The sequence below is a fragment of the Salvelinus sp. IW2-2015 genome, linkage group LG30 (genome assembly GCF_002910315.2).
Source record: "Salvelinus sp. IW2-2015 linkage group LG30, ASM291031v2, whole genome shotgun sequence".
Taxonomy (NCBI): Eukaryota; Metazoa; Chordata; class Actinopteri; order Salmoniformes; family Salmonidae; genus Salvelinus; species Salvelinus sp. IW2-2015.
This window is the reverse complement of record NC_036869.1, coordinates 25,561,622-25,583,204: the sequence shown is the minus strand read 5'-3', so window position 1 is coordinate 25,583,204 and position 21,583 is coordinate 25,561,622. Positions and strand designations below refer to the sequence as shown.

General features: G+C 42.5%; 1 protein-coding gene across 2 annotated transcripts; it reads right to left on the bottom strand.

The window, feature by feature from the left end:
* Positions 1-758: 758 nt before the first annotated feature.
* On the bottom strand, positions 759-21,138 carry lipea (lipase, hormone-sensitive a). Of its 2 annotated transcripts, none has more exons than XM_023975557.2 (11): positions 21,063-21,138; positions 11,262-11,511; positions 10,739-11,023; positions 10,398-10,488; positions 9,496-9,641; positions 9,109-9,294; positions 8,828-8,983; positions 8,470-8,614; positions 8,129-8,356; positions 7,558-7,946; positions 759-3,324 (listed from the first exon to the last, which is right to left on the bottom strand). In XM_023975557.2, exons 2-11 carry the CDS (start codon positions 11,499-11,501, stop codon positions 3,064-3,066), a joined length of 2,127 nt encoding a protein of 708 aa, XP_023831325.1. In that variant the 5' UTR covers positions 11,502-11,511; positions 21,063-21,138; the 3' UTR covers positions 759-3,063. The 2 variants fall into 2 exon arrangements, with proteins under 2 accessions (XP_023831325.1, XP_023831326.1); XM_023975558.2 differs by lacking the exon at positions 21,063-21,138 and adding an exon at positions 12,211-13,942.
* Positions 21,139-21,583: the final 445 nt, after the last annotated feature.

The window sequence follows — 21,583 nt, the reverse complement described above, 5'->3', positions numbered from 1 at the left end:
GGTCACACAGCTGCATAAGACCAAGACATATTCACACAAGCACTGGTATTTAACCCTTCCTTCTATGTTGAGTCTCCTCCTTACATCTATGAATAGCCAATACACCTCTGTTGCTTTATTCCCCCCTTTTCCTCCCCAATTTCGTGGTATCCAATTGGTAGTTACAGTCCTGTCCCATCGCTGCAACTCCTGTATGGACTTGGGAGAGGCGAAGGTCGAGAGCCGTGCATCCTCCGAAACACATCCCAGCCAAGCCGCACTACTTCTTGACACAACGCCCGCTTAACCCGGAAGCCAGCCACACCAATGTGTCGGAGGAAACACCGTACACCTGGCGACTGTCTCAGCGTTCATCGCGCCCGGCCCGCTACAGGAGTCGCTAGTGCGTGATGGGACAGGAACATCCCTGCCGGCCAAAACCTCCACAAATCCGGACGGCGCTGGGACAATTGTGCGACCTTGCAAGACAGAATTTTAGTGATATCTGTTCTTCCTCACTTCATCTGACCTCTGCCCAAATTCCTCACTCCTCCCCAACTCACAGCTGTCAATCAATCAAGTTTATTTTATATAGCCCTTCGTACATCAGCTAATATCTCGAAGTGCTGTACAGACACCCAGCCTAAAACCCCAAACAGCAAGCAATGCAGGTGTAGAAGCACGGTGGCTAGGAAAAACTCCCTAGAAAGGCCAAAACCTAGGAAGAAACCTAGAGAGGAACCAGGCTATGAGGGGTGGCCAGTCCTCTTCTGGATTATAACAGAACTATGCCAATATGTTCAAAATGTTCACAAGTGACAAGCATGGTCAAATAATAATCATGAATAATTTTCAGTTGGCTTTTCATAGCCGATCATTAAGAGTTGAAAACAGCAGGTCTGGGACAGGTGGCGGTTCCATAACCGCAGGCAGAACAGTTGAAACTGGAATAGCAGCAAGGCCAGGTGGACTGGGGACAGCAAGCTGTCCTGTTGACTTGTACCAGACTGTGCAGACTGTGGCCCTTCTCCTTCCATAGGATCCCTGATGTCTAACAACATATTCTGACAGAATGTAAACGTTCTACATTCCCCTCTCCCTCAGTGACATTAATAAGGATATTTAATATTTTCATGTTTAGAAGTCAGAACCCATCAATATGTTTCTACAACTTGATTGGAGTCCACTTGGGGTAAATACAATTGAAATCGACATGATTTGGAAAGGCACACACCTGTATACATAAGGTCACACAGATGACAGTGCATGTCAGAGCAAAAACCAAGCCATGAGGTTGAAGGAATTGTACGTAGAGCTCCCGAGACATGATTGTGTCCAGGCACAGATCTGGGGAAGGGTACCAAAACATTTCTGCAGCATTGAAGGTCCCCAAGAACACAGTCGCCTCCATTATTCTTAAATGGAAGAAGTTTGGAACCACCAAGACTCTTCCTAGAGCTGGCCGCCCAGAAAAACTGAGCAAACGGGGAAGAATGGCCTTGTCAGGGAGGTGACCAAGAACCCGATGGTCACTCTGACAGAGCTCTAGAGTCCCTCTGTGGAGATGGGATAACCTTCCAGAAGGACAACCATCTCTGCAGCACTCCACCAAATCAGGCCTTTATGGTACAGTGGCCAAACAGAAGCCACTCCTTAGTAAAAGGCACATGACAGCCTGCTTGGAGTTTGCCAAAACGCACATAAAGACTCTCAGACCATGAGAAACAAGATTCTCTGGTCTGATGAAACCAAGATTGAACTCTTTGGCCTGAATGCCAAGCATCACGTTCTTGAGGAAACCTGGCACCATCCCTACGGTAAAGCATGGTGGTGGCAGCTTCATGCTGTGGGGATGTTTTCCCAGTGGCAGGGACTGGGAGACTAGTCACGATCGAGGCAAAGATGAACGGAGCAAATTACAGAGATCCTTGATGAAAACCTGCTCCAGAGCACTCAGAACCTCAGACTGGGGCGAAGGTTCACCTTCCAACAAGACAATGACCCTAAGCACAAAGCCAAGGCAACGCACAAGTAGCTTTGGGACAAGTCTCTGAATGTCCTTGAGTGGCCCAGCCAGAGCCCGGACTTGAACCCTATCGAACATCTCTGGAGAGACCTGAAAATAGCTGTGCAGCAATGCTCCCCATCCAACCTGACAGAGCTTGAGAGGATCTGCAGAGAACAATGGGAGAAATTCCCAAAATACAGGTGTGCCAAGCTTGTAGCGTAATTCCCCAAAAGACTCAAGGCTGTAATTGCTGCTAAATGTGCTTAAACAAAATACTGAGTAAAAGGTCTGAATACAAGGTCTGAATACTTATGGAAATTTGCTATGTTTTTATTTTTAATAAATTAGCAAACATTTCTAAAAACCTGTTTTTCTTTGTCATTATGGAGCATTGTCTGTAGATTGATGGGGGAAAAAACTATTTAATCAATTTTAGAATAATGCTGTAACCTAATAAAATGTTGAAAACGTCAAGGGGTCTAAATACTTTCGGAAGGCACCGTATGTATGCATTAGGTCCTATTAGTTGTTCAACCCGATGATACACCAAGGTAAAATAAAGGGATTTGTTTGTACAGTACAGTTTGAGGTAAAGGCACTACTTCTGATTACACAAATCTGTCTATTCAGAGATTATTACTTCCATTTCTAAGTAGCCAGTTGCCATTTTGTTTCTGCTTTAGCCAAATCAATGATAAAGGGGTTGGTTAAAGCATAAAAACAGAATAGCAACCAGGCAAGGCATTTCTTTCAATGCTGGTCAAATTGGTTTTATTAACATACCCTGTGTTATGTTTCTGCAATGTTAAAAAGACACTTCATTTCATACTTTTCCCCCAGTGTCCTTTGAATGATCGTATTGTGCTGTCAGTCAACTAGAGGACTGCCTTTCTCCCCCCAGACTACCATTGAGTAAAATAATCTGGAAAGCCCCTCCTCCCTTTTTCTTCCATCCTTAGTGTATCCCCCCCTTCACCATTTTATAAATTGTACATGCATGACTCCTCAGTTCCATACAAGCTCTAATCTAACAACTACACTTTCCCCTCCATTTTATTAGGCAGCTGGTCAGCCACTCAATTTGATGGGCCATGATTGGTCCTTTCCAACTTTGGTTGCTTGTCAGTACAGGGATGCGGGGTTTGCTGCTGGAAGACCTCTCTGATTCGCTCTACGCAGATGTCTGAGGCCACCTGTGTCTCCTTAGCGAGCCCCGATAGGCTGAGGAAGCCATGTGGAAGGTCCTCCACCACCCTCAGGGTCACTGGTTGGCCCATATCCCGCAGTTTCTTGGCGAACATCACAGAGTCATCCAACAAGGCATCCAGTGCAGAGGCCTGTGGGGACAGACAGGGGAGTACGAATTACAGGGCCAATCTGGAGATTCTTCCTCCATTTTTGGACTGTTTAATTAATGATATGTAGGCCCCTTTTCAGTGCACGACACACTGACGTCAGGCACGAAATGCACATGATTTTTGAAGGCGGAACAACCCCCATCGCCATCTGCGCCCATTCAACAGTTGCATTTCTGTTGTTATTACGTCTAAACAAAAACACTTTTTGGGGTACGCTTACAATGTTGTTTTGATCATTGCTTGAACAGTCGCTAAGATTATATTTGGTTGTGATCCTTGCAAAATACTTATTTTGGATGTAGCAGTTGATAGCTAGAATGCCAACGCTCATTGACGTAAGAGCTCTAGCCAAAAGTGTTTAGGTATAATGCAGTGAGTTGATTTGCAATGACGACACAACTAGTATATTAAGCAGGACATTCATACATCCTTAAAATCCAAATGATAATCCAAAAGTAGTGTGAAATGCACTCATAAGCAACATGTAAACGGAGGCTTGTTTTGCTGGTGGTTAATGAGAACTCCCCCGTGTTCTGCAACCAATATGGCATGCATTGTCCTCCTGCAGCAATGTTTGCAAACACAGAAAGGGGTGTATAGAATCCTGCCGTGGCGGTGTCATAATACTCATAAAACCTAGCGGTCAAACAGGGAAATGGTTCCAATCATTTCCCCACCATTCATTTTTCCCATAGGGGATTTTAGAATCACTTAAAAATAACGTTTGTGTTTCATGTAGACTTACCCTGGCATGACGTTTTGATAACCATGTAAATCTCTCTCGGACAAGGTGACTTTTATATAAATGCCTCTATTTACTCTTAGATTCCAAAATTCAGCATCAAAGTAGACATCATGCAAAACTACAAATCCCTGCAAGCTCCTGCACGTCATCTCTAGCTGACACCTTTGCTAACATGTTTTGTGTCAATTTAAAACTTGCACAAGACAGTTCACAGAATTGTCCATTTAAAGAAATGTAGCCAACTTATTGTACTACATTTAGCTAACAGATAGTTAATCCAGACATTCTTACCTCTGCCTCGATTTGGCAGTGTCGTCCAGATCATCATCTGGGGCTCCCGAGTGGAGCAGCGGTCTAAGGCACTGCATCTCAGTGCTAGAGGCGTCACTACAGACCCTGGTTCGATTCCAGGCTGTATCACAACCGGCTGTGATTGGGAGTCCCATAGGGCGGCGCACAATTGGCCCAGCGTTGTCCAGGTTAGGCTGTCATTGTAAATAAGAATTTGTTCTTAACTGACTTGCCTACATAAATTAAGGTTAAAAATGTAAAAGGTCAATATATATATTTTTAAATAGTAGTTCTTTATGATAGCCACATTAGCATTTCATTTTGGGGGGGGGGGTTATCAAAACATCACGCCAGAAACACAGCCTTTATTTTAAGTGTTTCTAAAATGGGAAAAATTATTGGAACCATTTCACTATTTGATCACTAGGTTTTATGGGCATTATGACTCATACTGTGGTACTTTATAGCCCTTAAAGTGGAAAGACCATCAATTGTGGAGTGTTAGAGAGACCAGTGAACAAGGACAAAATAGACCCACTGCAGATTTTTACGAGTACTACTTCAGTGCGGCGCCAGAAGCGGCACCCACGACAGCACACGTGCGACACCTACACTGCTCAAATCATAGACAAATGCTAATTTTTCGGCCTAATAATGCTGTTGGCAGAAGACTGCCTCAGTAGTAATGGTAGGCTATAGACTGTTGTGGGCACTTGGTAATTGGCTGCTCTTCAGTAGCTAACTAAAAATACGTTTAAACGTACAATCAGGGATGTAATAATTAGTCCAAACAATTCAAATGAGAGTTTCTATTGGATAAATTCAGGTAAGTCCCTCCCCATTTTGTTCCGTTTAAGAAACGTTTTTGCAACAGATCGGCAAAATAAACACACCCCAGGGCCAATGTTCCCTCATTGTTTTCATCACTGAGCAAATTTCAGGTCTGCTGAGTGAAAACTTGAACGTTGTGAAAAATCTGTGCAACTTCCAGCACACGTTAAGTGTGCACACTGTTTACCGTGAACACCAGCTTTAAGTTATAGTTTTAACAATGGTCCCGTGTGGCTCAGTTGGTAGAGCATGGCGCTTGCAACGCCAGGGTTGTGGGTTCATTCCCCACGGGGGGACCAGGATGAATATGTATGAACTTTCCAATTTGTAAGTCGCTCTGGATAAGAGCGTCTGCTAAATGACTTCAATGTAAATGTAACAATGGCCTACCATTAAAAAAAAATACAATAACATTTTAACATGGAAATAGCTAATAAAATAGCTATACTATAATACTGCCTTCAATAGCAGCCAATGCGTGGTGTTCAATGCAGACAATGCAGACAAAGAAGTGACTGACAATGCAGTTGTATTGTGTTGTTTGATACAAAAATTATTATTATCATCCCCATACCATTATTATTACAGAGAATCAGTCAGAAATGTATGCTACCCTCTGCCTATTGGCTTCTTAGCTTAATCAAACCTGTCCCAAAATACAACATTGCCCCTTCAAAAAGCTCTAATGTAGGCCTACACGTTTTGTGCTCTTGTAGGAAGCAATCACTGCCCAATTGTTGACCAGACATTTGCTATAATTGGGCTGATAACTCACTAACTAGCAAAGAATATGAACACACGCATCTACTCTTGACCACTCGTGACCGTCATTGCAATGGAGTCGTCCTCCGATGCGCTCTGCCTAAAACAAAATCAGACTACTGGTAAATCTGGCATAGTTAGATTTGTTTCGGTATGTTACATTGAAAGGGACTAATATTATGCTGATTTGATCATAATTCCCACAGTAGAGGAAAACGTTGATAGTGTAAACTAACGGGGAAAAGTTTATTGTGCGCAGCTTAGAGGGAACATTGCCCAGAGCTCTCCCTAGGATTTTCTGATAAGGTGGTGTTGATTGTAGGTGGCATTTAGCTTCTTTTTTTTTCAACCTGTAACTGCCATTTCCTGAAACCTAGAGTCTTAAATTATATCAAACAATGTAGCCAAGTAAGCCAACACAGAAGTCTTGTGTTTGATCCTAAATAAAAATGTAGATTGTCTCAATGATACTAATCATTTAGGGGTAATGATTATTCTAATAAATAGGTGTCTTGATGTGAATAGTCTCGTGAAAATGTAAACTGGCTTTTCAATTTTGTTTGGGGAGAAAATTCTGAATAATTCAATTACTGGATCCAATGTAGTAGTCTAGCTTAGTGTAGGCTATTTGGAATATGAAACAACTGAACTAGGCCTATAGGAACTTGTTTCAGATCTCCATCTCTGACCTAATCCATCAAGTTAGGTCTGACTACTAGGCTAGCATTCATTCAACGTGCCTTGTTGTCATTGGTGAACTGACTATTATTATCATTAGCAGCCTACTGTTTGTTGACATATCAAGAAGTAGGATCAAGAACTAATTAATTACCGTAGGCCTACTAATCTATAACAGTCTTTCTGTGAAGGAGGGTATTAGCGGAACAGCTCTCTCTGCCATGTCGGTTTACATTCACGCAGTGATGCGCACTGTACTGCAACACCGCACGTTTCCTTGCCCGTCAACGTGCTCGCGCCTACTACCATTGCGGAAATCTAAGCATGTGTGGGCAAGAAAGTGTTCTCGCTTAATTCTAGTTCACTAAACGCAGTAGCTAACTACATTCGTCAAGGAGCTAACTACGAAATGCGTGGTTGTGTGCTTAACTAACACATAACATTTTGGAAAATGTATTTGACAAACAGTTTGTTCTCCATTTTCCTTATCCTTTTTCCCTCACACATCAGTGTCATCAAAGGATGAAGTGGAGAGCTGCCATCCAGCTCGAGGGAAGAAAACAGTACTACGACTACAGGGGGGGTAGGCTGGAGAGAAGAGCTAAAGATTCTCCCTCATCGCCCAAGTCCTCTGATTGGCTCAGCTCCAACTTCAGACGGTTGAAACCACAATGTTCCAACTAGAAGCCTATTTCTACGTATTTTAGGCTAGTTTTTCATACCAGCATACTTTGACCTCAAATTGCGTGCATGGTACACAAAATGTGTACAGGTTGGCAGGTCTGCTACTCTTTTGCTTTCTTGGCTTTTCCATCCTCTACACCAATTTTTCCAAATGCATTGATGCCACCACAACCACCCCTTCACACACACACACCTTTTCCCATCCATCCCCCCCCTCTCACCACTAAGTGTACAGGCGGTAGTCCTCTCAGTAGGTAATCAGGGGCTAGAAGCGGTGACACAAACGGGTTCTTGACGATGGGACAGCTAGTCGCCTGGATCACAGCGAGGCGCTCAGAGCGCAGGGGCTCAAAACCTTCTGGGTAATCCCTAGGACCTGAGGAGGAGTTGGATGAGAAGGAACGGGGTGACGTTGATCTGTAGTGGGCCTCGTTGTCGAGGGACTTCCGGTGTGACGATGACAGTGACCCTAGGACTTCTGCAGGAAGGAAGGACTGGATCCAATTGGATGCCCCGTGTGTGAGGTCACTGATCAGCAAGGCTGTGTCTCTACCTAGAGCACTCAATGTGCTGGTCCCCTCTGTGGGCTGTACCGCCTGAGAGTCTACACCTGGAGAGAGTGGAACAGAGGAAGATGAGGTAATTGGGGCAAAAAGGCAAAACAATGCAGTTATTTAAGACCTACACACAAAAGCATCACTCTTAATGCCGAGTCACTCTTTGCCCCTCTTTAACTAATTTCCATAAGCTTTGACTAATACCCTCATCCGTTTCACACCCTTCCTTCCTTACCTGCGTAGGCGTTGAGGCACTTGGAGAGCACTCCTAATGGCAGTAGTGGGTCAATGAGGGTGAGCAGACGGGAGGGCGAGGCGTCAATGGTGAGCAGGGTAGCTGGGTAGGCAGCCATAATACCATCGGGGACACGCACACCGCAGGCTATGGCCCTCATAGACACTGTGATGCAGAGGTTCCCCCCAGCACTGTCCCCAGCCAGACACACGCGCTCAGCCGTGGAGCCTGGGGCAGAGAGACAGAGCAATCAGTACCAGCTGGTCTAATACAGGAGGTTATTATAATTCTGAAATCATTTCTTTGGTTCTAAACTCTAACACATTAGTAACAACACAGACCCAGAAGATGGCAGTTCTTGAGGGCCCAACAGTAGGCATAGAAGCACTCCTCAAGGGCTCTGGGAAATGGGGCCTCAGGGGCAAGGGAGTAGTCCACAGACAGGATGGGGACATTTAGCTCCTTGGACCAGCTCTTCAGATAGTTCTGGGAAATAAAAGGAGGATGGAGGACAAATGGAGTGATGAGAAAATGGAGAAGTGACAGGAAAATTAAACATAACTGTTAAAAGAGAGGAAAGTAGACTTCACGGTAAGTGAAGTGCTGAGTGCTGAGTCCCACTTAACTTGATTACTGAGAGACTAAGGTGAGTGATTAGCTTAAGTAATTGCAGGCATCGCATGACAATCCCTACCATACCTCATGGGATTTCGAGGTCTGGGCCACGAAGCCTCCTCCATGGAAGTGGATCAGCAGCCAGGGGGAGGGAGGGTGCTTCTGAGCACCAAACGGTACCAAAGACACAGAGATGGGGGTAGCTTCTGTACGAGAGAAAGCCAGCAGCTCTTCACTGTCCTGAAGGAGAGAAAGAGATGTTTGCGTCACAACGTAACCCTTTTTACACTAACATGACTGAACTGTGCAGAACTTTGATAAAAAACATCACATAGTAACCACTGCGGTTACAGCTGAGAGCTCACCTGTCCTTCTCGAAGTTGATAGGAGATGAGCCGCATGTTAACAGGTCCAGGGCCCCAGTGGGCCACCGGAGGGGACACGGGGACAAAGAGACGTGGGTCTGAGGCCAGGGGGAGGAGCAGTGGTTCAGGAGGTATGGTCAGGGTGAGGTTCAGCTGCACTAGGTTAGAGGCTATACTGGCCAAGCCCTGTGGGAGAAAGGGATACAATGATGAAGAGGATTTTGTAAAATGGTCTTAAAAGCAATCAAACCAACAGAAAGTTTGGAAGAGCAAGAAAAGAGTGAGTAAGTAGGGGAAACAGAGAGAGGCCTAGAGAGACTGCATGATTCAAGACGTCCTTATTTGCATACAACATCATATTACTAGTCGACTCCCTTCTGCCCTCACCGATAGAAGCTCGGATTCTGTGAGGTTCCAGAAAGACTTCCAGAACTTCATGTCCAGATTCTGGGTGATCCGCTCAAACTCTGCTCCCCTCAGCTCTGGATCAATGACATACTTCCCGGAGGTAAGGAAGGAGAAAGCTGCCATGCCTGAGGGAAATGGAGAGTGAATGCAAAGTATGTAGGGCAGTGCATACTATGCAATTAACTTTTAAAAGTGTCAAAGGACAACCACAAATCTTACAAGAGGCCGTAAGAGGTAGATAGTCACTCAGGTTTATTGCGCCAAGTACTAGTACGAAAGTTCAAATCAGGAAGGCGGGTCTGAATGTTTGTTTAACTTCATCCAGAACATAAATTCACTTTTGTTTCCTATTCTACGGGCATAGTGGGAATGTATACAAACGTATCATCATCAGATTAGCATCTTGTTTCTTCTCCTCTTTCCTATTAGCCATGTGTGGAAGGTCATTCCCCCATTTACCTTGTAGCTTATAAGCGCGGCACAATAATGCATATGCCTCACGCTTGCTGTTTAACCTATGGGCTGGGCTCACAATCATCACCTTCCTCTCTCTCTCTCTCTCTCTCTCTCTCAGCCAATAGGTGTAAATCTTGGGTTGCATTTATGTGACAAACTTAGCCACTTTCTCATACTTACTGTGTTATAGAAAAAAATGAGGTTGATGCCAGCAGTCGTGCATAGGACTACCTTACCATCACATCATCTGGCTCCGAGGACCTTCCCTCAGAGACGAGACCATTCCTCAAACTACTTAATAAAATATCATTGCATTCAGTCTGTGTTGTTTATTCAGTTACGCCTGTACTCCATTAAATGAATATATATTTTTTTTTACAAGTTCTTCCAGCCTAAAGAATTCACAGACATTTACAGAGACTGACCTAACCCAGACTGCTGTTTTCCGTAGCTCTCTCCGAATGAGACCATGCTTATGACAACTGTCTGCAGGAACGGACGAAGGGTAGGCGAGAACTGGGGAGACGGGAAGGAAAATGTGGATTTCAGTATCATTAGGTCTCACGTAGCCATACCTCCAAAAACGTCGTCAGGGAAGCCTGGTTCTCGCCGAGGCTACAGTATATCCACCCTCAGTATATTCCCAAGTCATGAAAAGCTTAGTCCAGCATTCACAATGACCAATTACTAAATGATATCTTATCAACATTATATTGAATTCAATGTGCCACTCCTCCCACAAAGTCATCAAGTGGTGATGACTGACCTGAAAGCCCAGGCAGCGGCCGTAGAAGCAGGCCTTGTGCATGGAGGTGTACTCCCTCACAAACCTCCTGCTCAGCTCTCCATCCTGCAGGGAGTACAGTTGCCCATGACCGTTGTCGTGGAGCAGACGCTGAGCGAGGTAGAGGAGGGCCCGCAGCTGACACAGGGCACTGGAGTAGGCTTCCATCTCTGAGGCATTGTGGTTGGCCCTGAAGAAGGCCCTGTGGCAGTTAGAGGCAATGTAGCGGCCCTTGTGGATGATGTGCAAAAGGCAAGACTGCAGCACCTGAGAGATGAGATGGGATGCTTTATTGTCAGCTGGTATTGTGAACAAAATGAATATATTTCTAGTTTTGCATTATATTAATAATCCAAGATTGTCCCTCTGTTGCTAGCTTGCGCAGTCATTTTACTGTGCGATTGTCTCAGTCTCTTGACAATCACACTGCGTGATACTTCTTCTAGACTACTGACATCATTCTGGGCAGTGAGGTTAGTAGAAAAGTTGTGTTATTATAGCTTACCTTTACCAGTGTGCGATACCCATTCCCAGGGGTATCTGCGTCAAAGTCATAGTGGTGGTAGACTGCAGTAAAACCAGCAACCACAGGTTCGAGGGCACGGCCATGGTCCTGAATCTTTGTCATGCAAGTCACCAAGCGTCCAGAAGCATTACCGTACAGCAAGTCGGTAGGCCCAGACAGAGCTGTGATGTTTTCCTCACACACTGCCTCCAAGGCTGTGAACACAGCTCTCCAGGCCATAGCTGAAACACTAGAGAGAAGATGCATATAAACCAAACATTTTATTTCTGGATAACCACATCATACGAGCTTTGACAGATTAAATGCAGGAGATTGAAAAGGAGAATTTTGCTTTTATACAACCCCCCCAAAACACACACAGTACCAGTCAAAAGTTTGGACACACCTACTCCATACAGCTCGTATGGTACTCCCGGGTGGCGCAGTGGTCTAGGGCACTGCATCGCAGTGCTAGCTGCGCCACCAGAGTCTCTGGGTTCACGCCCAGGCTCTGTCGCAGCCGGCCGCAACCGGGAGGTCCGTGGGGCGACGCACAATTGGCATAGCGTCGTCCGGGTTAGGGAGGGTTTGGCCGGTAGGGATATCCTTGTCTCAGTATGTAAAATTTAATAAAATGTATGCACTCTACTGTAAGTCGCTCTGGATAAGAGCGTCTGCTAAATGACTAAAATGTAATGTAATGTACTCATTCCAGGGTTGTCCTTTATTTTAACCATTTTCTACATTCTAGAATAATAGCGAAGACATCAAAACTATGAAATAACACATATGGAATCATGTAAACAAATAGAAAATGAATCAAGTAAAAGTGAATCACCGAGTAAAATACTACGAGTAAAATTACTTAAGTATTCAAAGTAAAAGTATAAAAAAAAAAAAAATATTATATTAAGCAAACCAGACGGCATCATTTTCTTTTTTCCCCCACCTTTTATTTAGGGATAGCCAGGGGCACACTCTTACATCATTTACAAACGAAGCATGTGTTTAGTGAGTCCACCAGATCAGAGGCTGTAGGGATGACCAGGGATGTACTTTAGACCATTTTCTTGTCCTGCTAAGCATTCAAAATGTAATGAGTACTTTTGGGTGTCAGGGAAAATGTATGGAGTAAAAATTGCATACATTTTAGGAATACAGTAAAGTAAAAGCTGTCAAAAATATAAATAGTAAAGTACAGATACACACACTTGTTTTGCAATTTGAGAAACTTACCCCAACCATCCTCATTGTGCAGAATGAGGGTTAATGTTGTTTTGCAATTTCACTTGGGGTAAGTTTCTCAAAAACAAGTGAAATTGCAAAACAAGTGTCTGGACCCTATTTACACATACATTTACATGAAAAAAGAGATGTGGTTGTAAAAAAAAACGTATCTTTTAATGATGGGTTTGGTTGTGTGTGCCAAAGGTCAAAGATTAAAACATGCAACTATCCCGACTCTTCCTACAGACAGACTTTATCTAACTTTGCAAATGAATGAGATTACATAGCCCGTTGACAGCATTTATCAAAATGAACACAACCTTGTCATAAATCCTAAAAGGTATAGGCCTAGTCAAGACAAGAGTACTAAGAATCATGAATCAACAGAATAAACCAACCTTGGACTGATACATTCTCTATGTCCTTAGCTCGATTGACAGCTGTGCAAATTCTTTGATACTTTTATTTCAGCACAGTTCTTATGGAATTACTTTTGTGCCTTTTTATATGAAGCAATCCTTTTGAATTCTGTCATAGCTGAATCAGAATTAGTTGGGTAACATAGATAAATAAGATGTTTTATTGTTACATCATAATATGCTTATGTGAGATACTTGTCATTAGAATGTCTTCTTTTGGGCTATACTGTTGGCAGTTGCATTTTTCCTTTCTCCTCTAGGGAAAAGTCACTTGGGGCCCAGAGAGGGGAGAGGTCAGGCTTGTCTTTTACATGTCTGGTAATATGCAGAATATCAGAAAGGGAGAAGTCAGAATTGAACATTGTCTTCATATGTGAATGTATCTGTTAAACCATGTGAAGGGCTCCACAATGTCTGTACGCCAGTCACTCCCTCATTTTCCCATTGGGGGAGGAGTATGGCAGTGTCTGGAACCACTGTATTACCCCTCTGATGTTGCACTAATCTTGAGATGGGAGTGACTTCTAGGTCATATACTCTCAGTGAGCTTGTCCAGGAGGGGAGAGAAGAGGGTGTGTATTTGAGATGGGAGTATCTAAAGTTGACAATTGATATATGCCATTGGATGAGGTAATGTTTTGGTACTATGAAGTACCAAGAACGAGATTAGAACCTCGTTTTAGAGACCAAACTGAACGATAATTTATAGCTATTGCTATCTGGCTATGGGATACTCCTCTCAAGTAAAAGGCCCTTTGTGAAGTTTCTGAGATCTGTGGTTCGTCATGTGAGTTGAGAGGGGTGTATCTTGGCTGTAAAATATACTAGAATTCTTTTGTAAGAACTCAGAGAATTCATTTATAGACACTGAATTGATCCGAGAGTCAAAGGGCTATGGTGAAGCTCATATGAATTAAAGATGAAGTTTAAGTTATAACTCTGACTGGTGTGTGGTTTGCTCTCTCATCTTTTAGTAATACAGGAAATTACCACGACAATTCGAGAACAACATTTTTATTATGGCAAATAAAAATGATGATATTGAAAGCCAAACATTAACCCAAAAGTTGAGTGCAAAATAAATAATATTGCAAGGAAATCATTTTTAATGGCAAGAACAAATGAATTGTAAATAAATGCAAAGAAATTCTTTCCAGTGAAACATTTTCAATCATAACGCGATTGCGATGAAACGGTTCCCTCTTTGGCAGTGGTGTAAAGTACTTAAGTAAAAAATTACTTGAAAGTACTACTTAAATAGTTTTGTGGGGGATTATTTATATTTTTGACAGCTTTACTATATTACCAAGGAAAAAAAAGAAAATTATGCCGTCTGGTTTCCTTAATATAAATGTTTTAAATTTGTATTTTACTTTTAATACTTAAGCATATTTAAAACAAAACACTGACTTTTACTCAAGTAGTATTTTACTGGGTGACTCAATTTTACTTGAGTAATTTTCTATTAAGGCATCTTTACTTTTACTCAAGTATGACAATTAGTTACTTTTTACACCACTGATCTATGGTTAAGTTACTCTGCCCTTCGCTTTCGCTGCCCTTTTTTGCGTTTGTATAGTTTTGGCACATTAATTCCATGTAGGTGGGGTTTAGAGGGAGGCGTAAATGTTGCTTCTTTGTTGGTCAAACGGTTTTGGAGTAACAGTACATCCTCATTTTTAATATCCCATTTAGAAGCTTACATGATGGCCAGTACAGCCATGTTTGATAGATAGCTAGCAATGCTGAGAGGAAACAGTGTTTTTTGCTAACTAGCCAGCTAGTGTAAAAAAGCTTGACTTTTTTTCCCCCGTCTAACTTTTCCATTTTGAAAAAAAAGGACTCAGTAGCTAACGTTAGCCAGCTAGCCCAGCGGGACTAACTAACCTAGCTAGCTAACCTAGCTAGCTAACATTACAACAAGGAGGTTATCGGGGAAAAACCCTTAGGTAAATGTCTTGTAATTTCACATTTAAAAGATGCATTGAAACAATTAGCTAGTTAGATAACTAACATGGCAGTACAGTGCATTTGGAAAGAATTTAGACCCCTTGACTTTTCCCACATTTTGTTACGTTACAGCCTTATTCTACAATGGATTCAATTATTTCCCCCCCCCTCATAATCAATCTACACACAATAACCCATAATGACAAAGCAAAAACAAGTTTTTAGAAATGTTGCCAAATGTATAAAAAAAATGAAATATGATGACATTTACATACAGTTGAAGTCAGAAGTTAACATAAACCTGAGCCAAATATTTAAACTCAGTTTCACAATTCCTGACATTTAATCCTCGTAAAAATTCCCTGTTTTAGGTCAGTCAGGATCACCACTTTATTTTAAGAATGTGAAATGTCTGAATAATAGTAGAGAGAATTATTTATTTAAGCTCTTATTTATTTCATCACATTCCCTCCCAGTGGGTCAAATGTTTATACACTCAATTAGTATTTGGTAGCATTACCTTTAAATTCTTTAACTTGGGTCAAATGTTTCAGGTAGCCTTCCACAAGCTTCCCACAATAAGTTGGGGTGAATTTTGGCCCATTCCACCTGACAGAGCTGGTGTAAATGAGTCAGGTTTGCCTCCTTGCGCGCACACACTTTTTCAGTTCTGCCCACACATTTTCTATAGGATTGAGGTGAGGCTTTGTGATGGCCACTCCAATACCTTGACTTTGTTGTCCTTAAGCCATTTTGACACAACTTTGGAAGTATGCTTGAGGTCATTGTCCATTTGGAAGACCCATTTGCGACCAAGCTTTAACTTGCTGACTGATGTCTTGAGATGTTTCTTCAATATATCCACAATTTTCCCTAATCATGATGCCATCTATTTTGTGAAGTGCACCAGTCCCTCCTGCAGCAAAGCACCCCCACAACATGATGCTGCCACCCTCGTGCTTCACGGTTGGGATGGTGTTCTTCGGCTTGCAAACATCCCCCTTTTCCCTCCAAACATAATGGAAATATGAACTAACAGTTCTATTTTTGTTTCATCAGACCAGAGGACATTTCTCCAAAAAGTACAATCTTTGTCCCCATGTGCAGTTGCAAACCGTAGTCTGGCTTTTTTAATGGCGGTTTTGGAGCGGTGGCTTCTTCCTTGGCTGAGCGGCCTTTCAGGTTATGTCGATATAGGACTTGTTTTACTGTGGATATAGATACTTTTGTCCCTGTTCCTGCCAGCATCTTCACAAGGTCCTTTGCTGTTGTTCTGGGATTGATTTGCACTTTTCGCACCAAAGTATGTTCATCTCTAGGAGACAGAACGCGTCTCCTTCCTGAGCGGTATGACGGCTGCGTAGTCCCATGGTGTTTATACTTGCGTACTATTGTTTGTACAGATGAATGTGGTACCTTCAGGCGTTTGGAAATTGTTCCCAAGGTTGAAGCAGACTTGTGGCGGTCTACAATCTTTTTTCTGAGATCTATCAGATTTTTTGGCTGATTTCCTTTGATTTTCCCATGATGTCAAGCAAAGAGGCACTGAGTTTAAAGGTAGGCCTACATCCACAGGAATTTTCCAAGCTGTTTAAAAGGCACAGTCATCTTACTGTATTGTAAACTTCTGACCCACTGGAATTGTGATACAGTGAATAAGTGAAAAAAAACTGTACGTAAACAATTCTTGGAAAAATTACTTGTGTCATGCACAAAGTAGATGTGCTAACCGACTTAAAACTTTTTTTTTTAAACAAGACATTTTTGGAGTGGTTGAAAAACTAGTTTTAATCACTCCAACCTAAATGTACGTAAACTTCCGACTCCAACTGATTAGCTATATATATATATATATATATATAGCTAAAACTCAGCAAAAAACTAAACGTCCCCTCACACTCAACTGTGTTTAGTTTCAGCAAACATGTGTAAATATCTGTATGAACATAACAAGATTCAACAACAGACAAACTGAACAAGTTCCACAGACATGTGACTAACAGAAATGGAAATTTGTCCCTGAACAAAGGGGCGGGGGGGGGGATCAAAATCAAAAGTAACAGTCAATGCAGCTGGTGGCCACCCCAGATACTAAGTACTGCAGTGCATCTCCTCCTCGTGAACTGCACCAGATTTGCCAGTTCTTGCTGTGAGATGTTACCCCACTCTTCCACCAAGGAACCTGCAAGTTCCCGGACATTTCTGGGGAGGATGGCCCTAGCCCTCACCCTCCGATCCCACAGGTGCCAGACGTGCTCAATGGTATTGAGATCCGGGCTCTTCGCTGGCCATCGCAGAACACTGACATTCCTGTCCTGCAGGAAATCACACACAGAACAAGCAGTATAGGTGGTGGCATTGTCATGCTGGAGGGTCATGTCAGGATGAACCTGCAGGAAGGGTACCACATGAGGGAGGAGGTCTTCCTGTAACGCACAGCATTGAGATTGCCTGCAATGACAACAAGCTCAGTCCGATGATGCTGTGACACACCGCCCCAGACCATGATGGACTCTCCACCTCCAAATCGATTTCGCTCCAGAGTACAGGCCTCTAACGCTCATTCCTTTGATGATAAACGCAAATCCGACCATCACCCCCGTTGAGACAAAACCGCGACTCGTCAGTGAAGAGCACTTTTTGCCAGTCCTGTCTGGTTCAGCGACGGTGGGTTTGTGCCCATAGGCGATGTTGTTGCCGGTGATGTCTGGTGAGGACCTGCCTTACAACAGGCCTACACGCCCTCAGTCCAGCCTCTCTCAGCCTATTGCGGATAGTCTGACCACTGATGGAGGGATTGTGCGTTCCTGGTGTAACTCGGGCAGTTGTTGTTACCATCCTGTACCTGTCCCGCAGGTGTGATGTTCGGATGTACCGATCCTGTGCAGGTGTTGTTACACGTGGTCTGCCACTGCGAGAACGCTCAGCTGTCCGTCCTGTCTCCCTATAGCGCCGTCTTAGGCGTCTCACAGTACGGAAATCGCAGTTTATTTCCCTGGCCACATCTGCAGTCCTCATGCCTCCTTGCAGCATGCCTAAGGCACGTTCACACAGATGAGCAGGGACCCTGGGCATCTTTCTTTTGGTGTTTTTCAGAGTCAGTAGAAACACTCTAGTGTTCTAAGTTCATAACTGTGACCTTAATTGCCTACCGTCTGTAAGCTGGTAGTGTCTTAACGACCGTTCCACAGGTACATGTTCATTAATTGTTTATGTTTCTTTGAACAAGCATGGGAAACAGTGTTTAAACCCTTTACAATGAAGATCTGTGAAGTTATTTGGATTTTTACAAATTATCTTTGAAAGACAGGGTCCTGAAAAAGGGACGTTTCTTTTTTTGCTGAGTTCATTTATATATGGTCTATGTAACCTGTATTTATCTTTTAATACAGTCATCGGTTTTCATTTGAAGCATCTTCATATCTTTCGCTTGCTATGCAAAGAAATGGGCTCCTTTGTATTTGTAGTCACGGTCACAGAAACAGATTAACATCTTGGCCCCAGTTATTCGGTGTATAAAGTGACGTATACTGTGTCGCCACCATGCTCGATGCTATTTACAAGGACCGCTACCTCGATGCAGACAAGAAAGAGGGTTCAGGTGAAAAGTTACATACACAGCTGGACATGATGGAAACGGACACAGTGATAGTGCGCACTGAGGAAGAGAGGCCACGGACAGACAGAGCTGAAACTTCACTGCTTGACATGCATGATGAAATCCTGGTTGATAATGAAACAACGGAACAGCACATCAAGTAAGTGAAAGAAATAGGTTTTGATTATGTTTTACTGGTAAAATGGGGACATACGTAAATGCCAACAAACTTTTAGGTCAGTGTGGTGTGTGTAACCTTTATTTAACTAGGCAAGTCAGTTAACTTCTTATGGCTGGGATCCTGTTAACGGGATCGATATGACAGCAGTCAGTGAAAGTGCACGGCGCCAAATTCAAAACAGAAATCTCATAATTAAAATACCTCAGACATACAAGTATTTTACACCATTTTAAAGATACACTTCTTGTTAATCCCACCACAGTGTCCGATTTCAAAAAGGCTTTACGACGAAAGCACAACATATCATTATGCTAGGTCAGCACCTATTCACAGAAAAACAGCCATTTTTCCAGCCAAAGAGAGGAGTCACAAAAAGCAGAAATAGATAAAGTTAATCACTAACCTTTGATGCTCTTCATCAGATGACACTCATAGGACTTCATGTTACACAATACATGTTTTGTTCGATAAAGTTCATATTTTTATCCCAAAATCTGAGTTTACATTGGCGCGTTATGTTCAGTAAAGTTTTGCCTTCAAAACATACGGTGATTTTGCAGAGAGCCTCCTCAATTTACAGAAATACTCATAAAAAATTGATAAAAGATACAAGTATTATACATGGAACTTTAGATAAACCTCTCCTTAATGCAACCGCTGTGTCAGACTTCAAAAAAACTTTACGGAAAAAGCACACCATGCAATAATCTGAGTACAGCGCTCAGAGCCCAAACAAGCCATAAAGATATCCGCCATGTTGTGGAGTCAACAGATGTCAGAATAGCATTATAAATATGCACTCCCAGGAATCCCAGTTCCACAATAAATGTTTGATTTGTTCCATAAAGTCCATCATTTATGTCCAAATACCTCCTTTTTGTTCGCGCGTTCAGACGAAAAGTCATATTACAGTTCGTAGAAACATGTCAAACGAAGTATAGAATCAATCTTTAGGATGTTTTTAACATAAATCTTCAATAATGTTCGAACCGGAGAATTCCTTTGTCTGTAGAAATGCGATGGAACGCAGGTCTAACTCTCGCGCGTGGTCAGCTCATGGCACTCTGCCAGACCCCTGACTCAAAGAGCCCTCATTTCCCCCTCCTTCACAGTAGAAGCATCAAACAAGGTTCTAAAGACTGTTGACATCTAGTGGAAGCCTTAGGAAGTGCAATATGACAACTAACCCACTGTATATTCGATAGGGTTTTTGCCTGCCATATAAGTTATTTTATACTCACAGACATCATTCAAACAGTTTTAGAAACTTCAGAGTGTTTTCTATCCAAATCTACTAATAATATGCATATATTAGCAACTGGGCCTGAGTAGCAGGCAGTTTACTCTGGGCACCTTATTCATCCAAGCTACTCAGTACTGCCCCCAGCCATAAGAAGTTAAGAACAAATTCTTATTTACAATGACTAGAATGCTTAAAAGGCCACAAAAATGTTATATCGGTTATCAGTATCATTTTTTGGCCAAGGAAAATATTGGGTATCAGAAAAATGTCATATCAGTGCATCACTAATATTTAGCAATGAATCCGCTCTAAGACTTCCAATGGCTGTATCGAACAAGGACAACCATATTTACACGCAAACACGTGTAGTGCGATCAGTATCACATAGAACCTTCTCAACATGCCACAAAGAAGGACTACATTTATTTTCAGATTTCGTCCCCCCACCCCCCATGATGAAAACAAGCCCAGATTTCCCCAGGTTAAAAAACAATTTAAATATCAAGCGTTTTCAAGAGCAACTTCAGTAATGGGAAACTGCTCGGGGATCTAATGATGCTCATACTAAGTTTCTAACGATGAATGTAGCCTTAGGATGCTTTTGGGAAACCGGGCTCTGTTCAATTTCCATTAAAGCCTTTTAAAAATCCTTTCAGTTTTTATTAAAGTCACTGTCATCTAGTTACTCAAGACCCAGCTCTCAAAACAGCAACAGCCCTTTGAACCTAATCAGCTGATTGATGACGTCACCAGACATTTGCGTTATAGCAACTAACCCAGTCCACTAACTTCACTCTCAAAATATCAGGTTTCACTGGAACTACGACACTCATATGCACGACATCAGCTTTCCCAGCGGTAACCACTGGCCTCTACATTACAGTACACCTACACTTTTTTTTTTTTTTTTTTTACTGTATCAATGTTGACAATGGCAGTACATCCATAGTTAAAATTCGTACTTTCAAAAACCACATAGAACTTAGCAGCCAAAATGCTAGCTACTGCTGCAGCTAAAGTTATCTATGGCAGAAATTGTGACTGACGAACAACAGCCAACAAGCAAGCGACTTCAAACGGACACCCGAAATTAACGTGTGGTTTATGTTTACGAGATACGTGTGAATGTACAGTTATCAAACATGCAAAGCATAGTGTATTTTACAGACTAGTACAAACTTACCAACACGCATCCYCTCTTCTACTGACAGTTTCTGTTTCGCCCACAGACCCTGACTAGTAATTATTACGAGTATTCTGCCAGCAGCACAAACGATGACGTCACGTTTGAATTGTCATGTTAAACCTTCAAAAGAAAAGCCCGTATTTAAAAATGTGGATAACTCATTCAAAATATATTGAATTTACCCACTTTTAATGTGCCAACAATAAAAGGCAATAAGTCATTTATGACCAATAATGAACAAATACAATATTGACATTGGAATGTTGAGAATAGTGGGCTGTAGAGAGATACCTTTTTTTACCTGTCTCAGTTAAAGTGGGGTGATCAGTGCTGCCACCATAATATCCTGCTATTTGTTTTTCTGAGTGACATTGTAGTCGTTCGTTTACCTGCTGCTGGCGGCAATGAATTCTACAGGATTAATATGCGCTCCTCCAATGACTCCACTCAGACCAACAAACACAACACAACGGTCAGTGCCTGCATCGCCTTTTCACACGAAGGTCCGTGGTGGGTCT

Bases quoted from the DNA above. Each gene is read 5' to 3' on its own strand.
- lipea (XM_023975557.2), bottom strand. From the start codon at position 11,501: ATGGCCTGGAGAGCTGTGTTCACAGCCTTGGAGGCAGTGTGTGAGGAA. The intron at 11,024-11,261 runs GTAAGCTATAAT...CTCATCTCTCAG, and splicing joins GGTATCGCACACTGGTAAAG to GTGCTGCAGTCTTGCCTTTT. The intron at 3,325-7,557 runs GTGAGAGGGGGG...CTGTCCCCACAG, and splicing joins TACCGCCTGTACACTTAGTG to GCCTCTGCACTGGATGCCTT.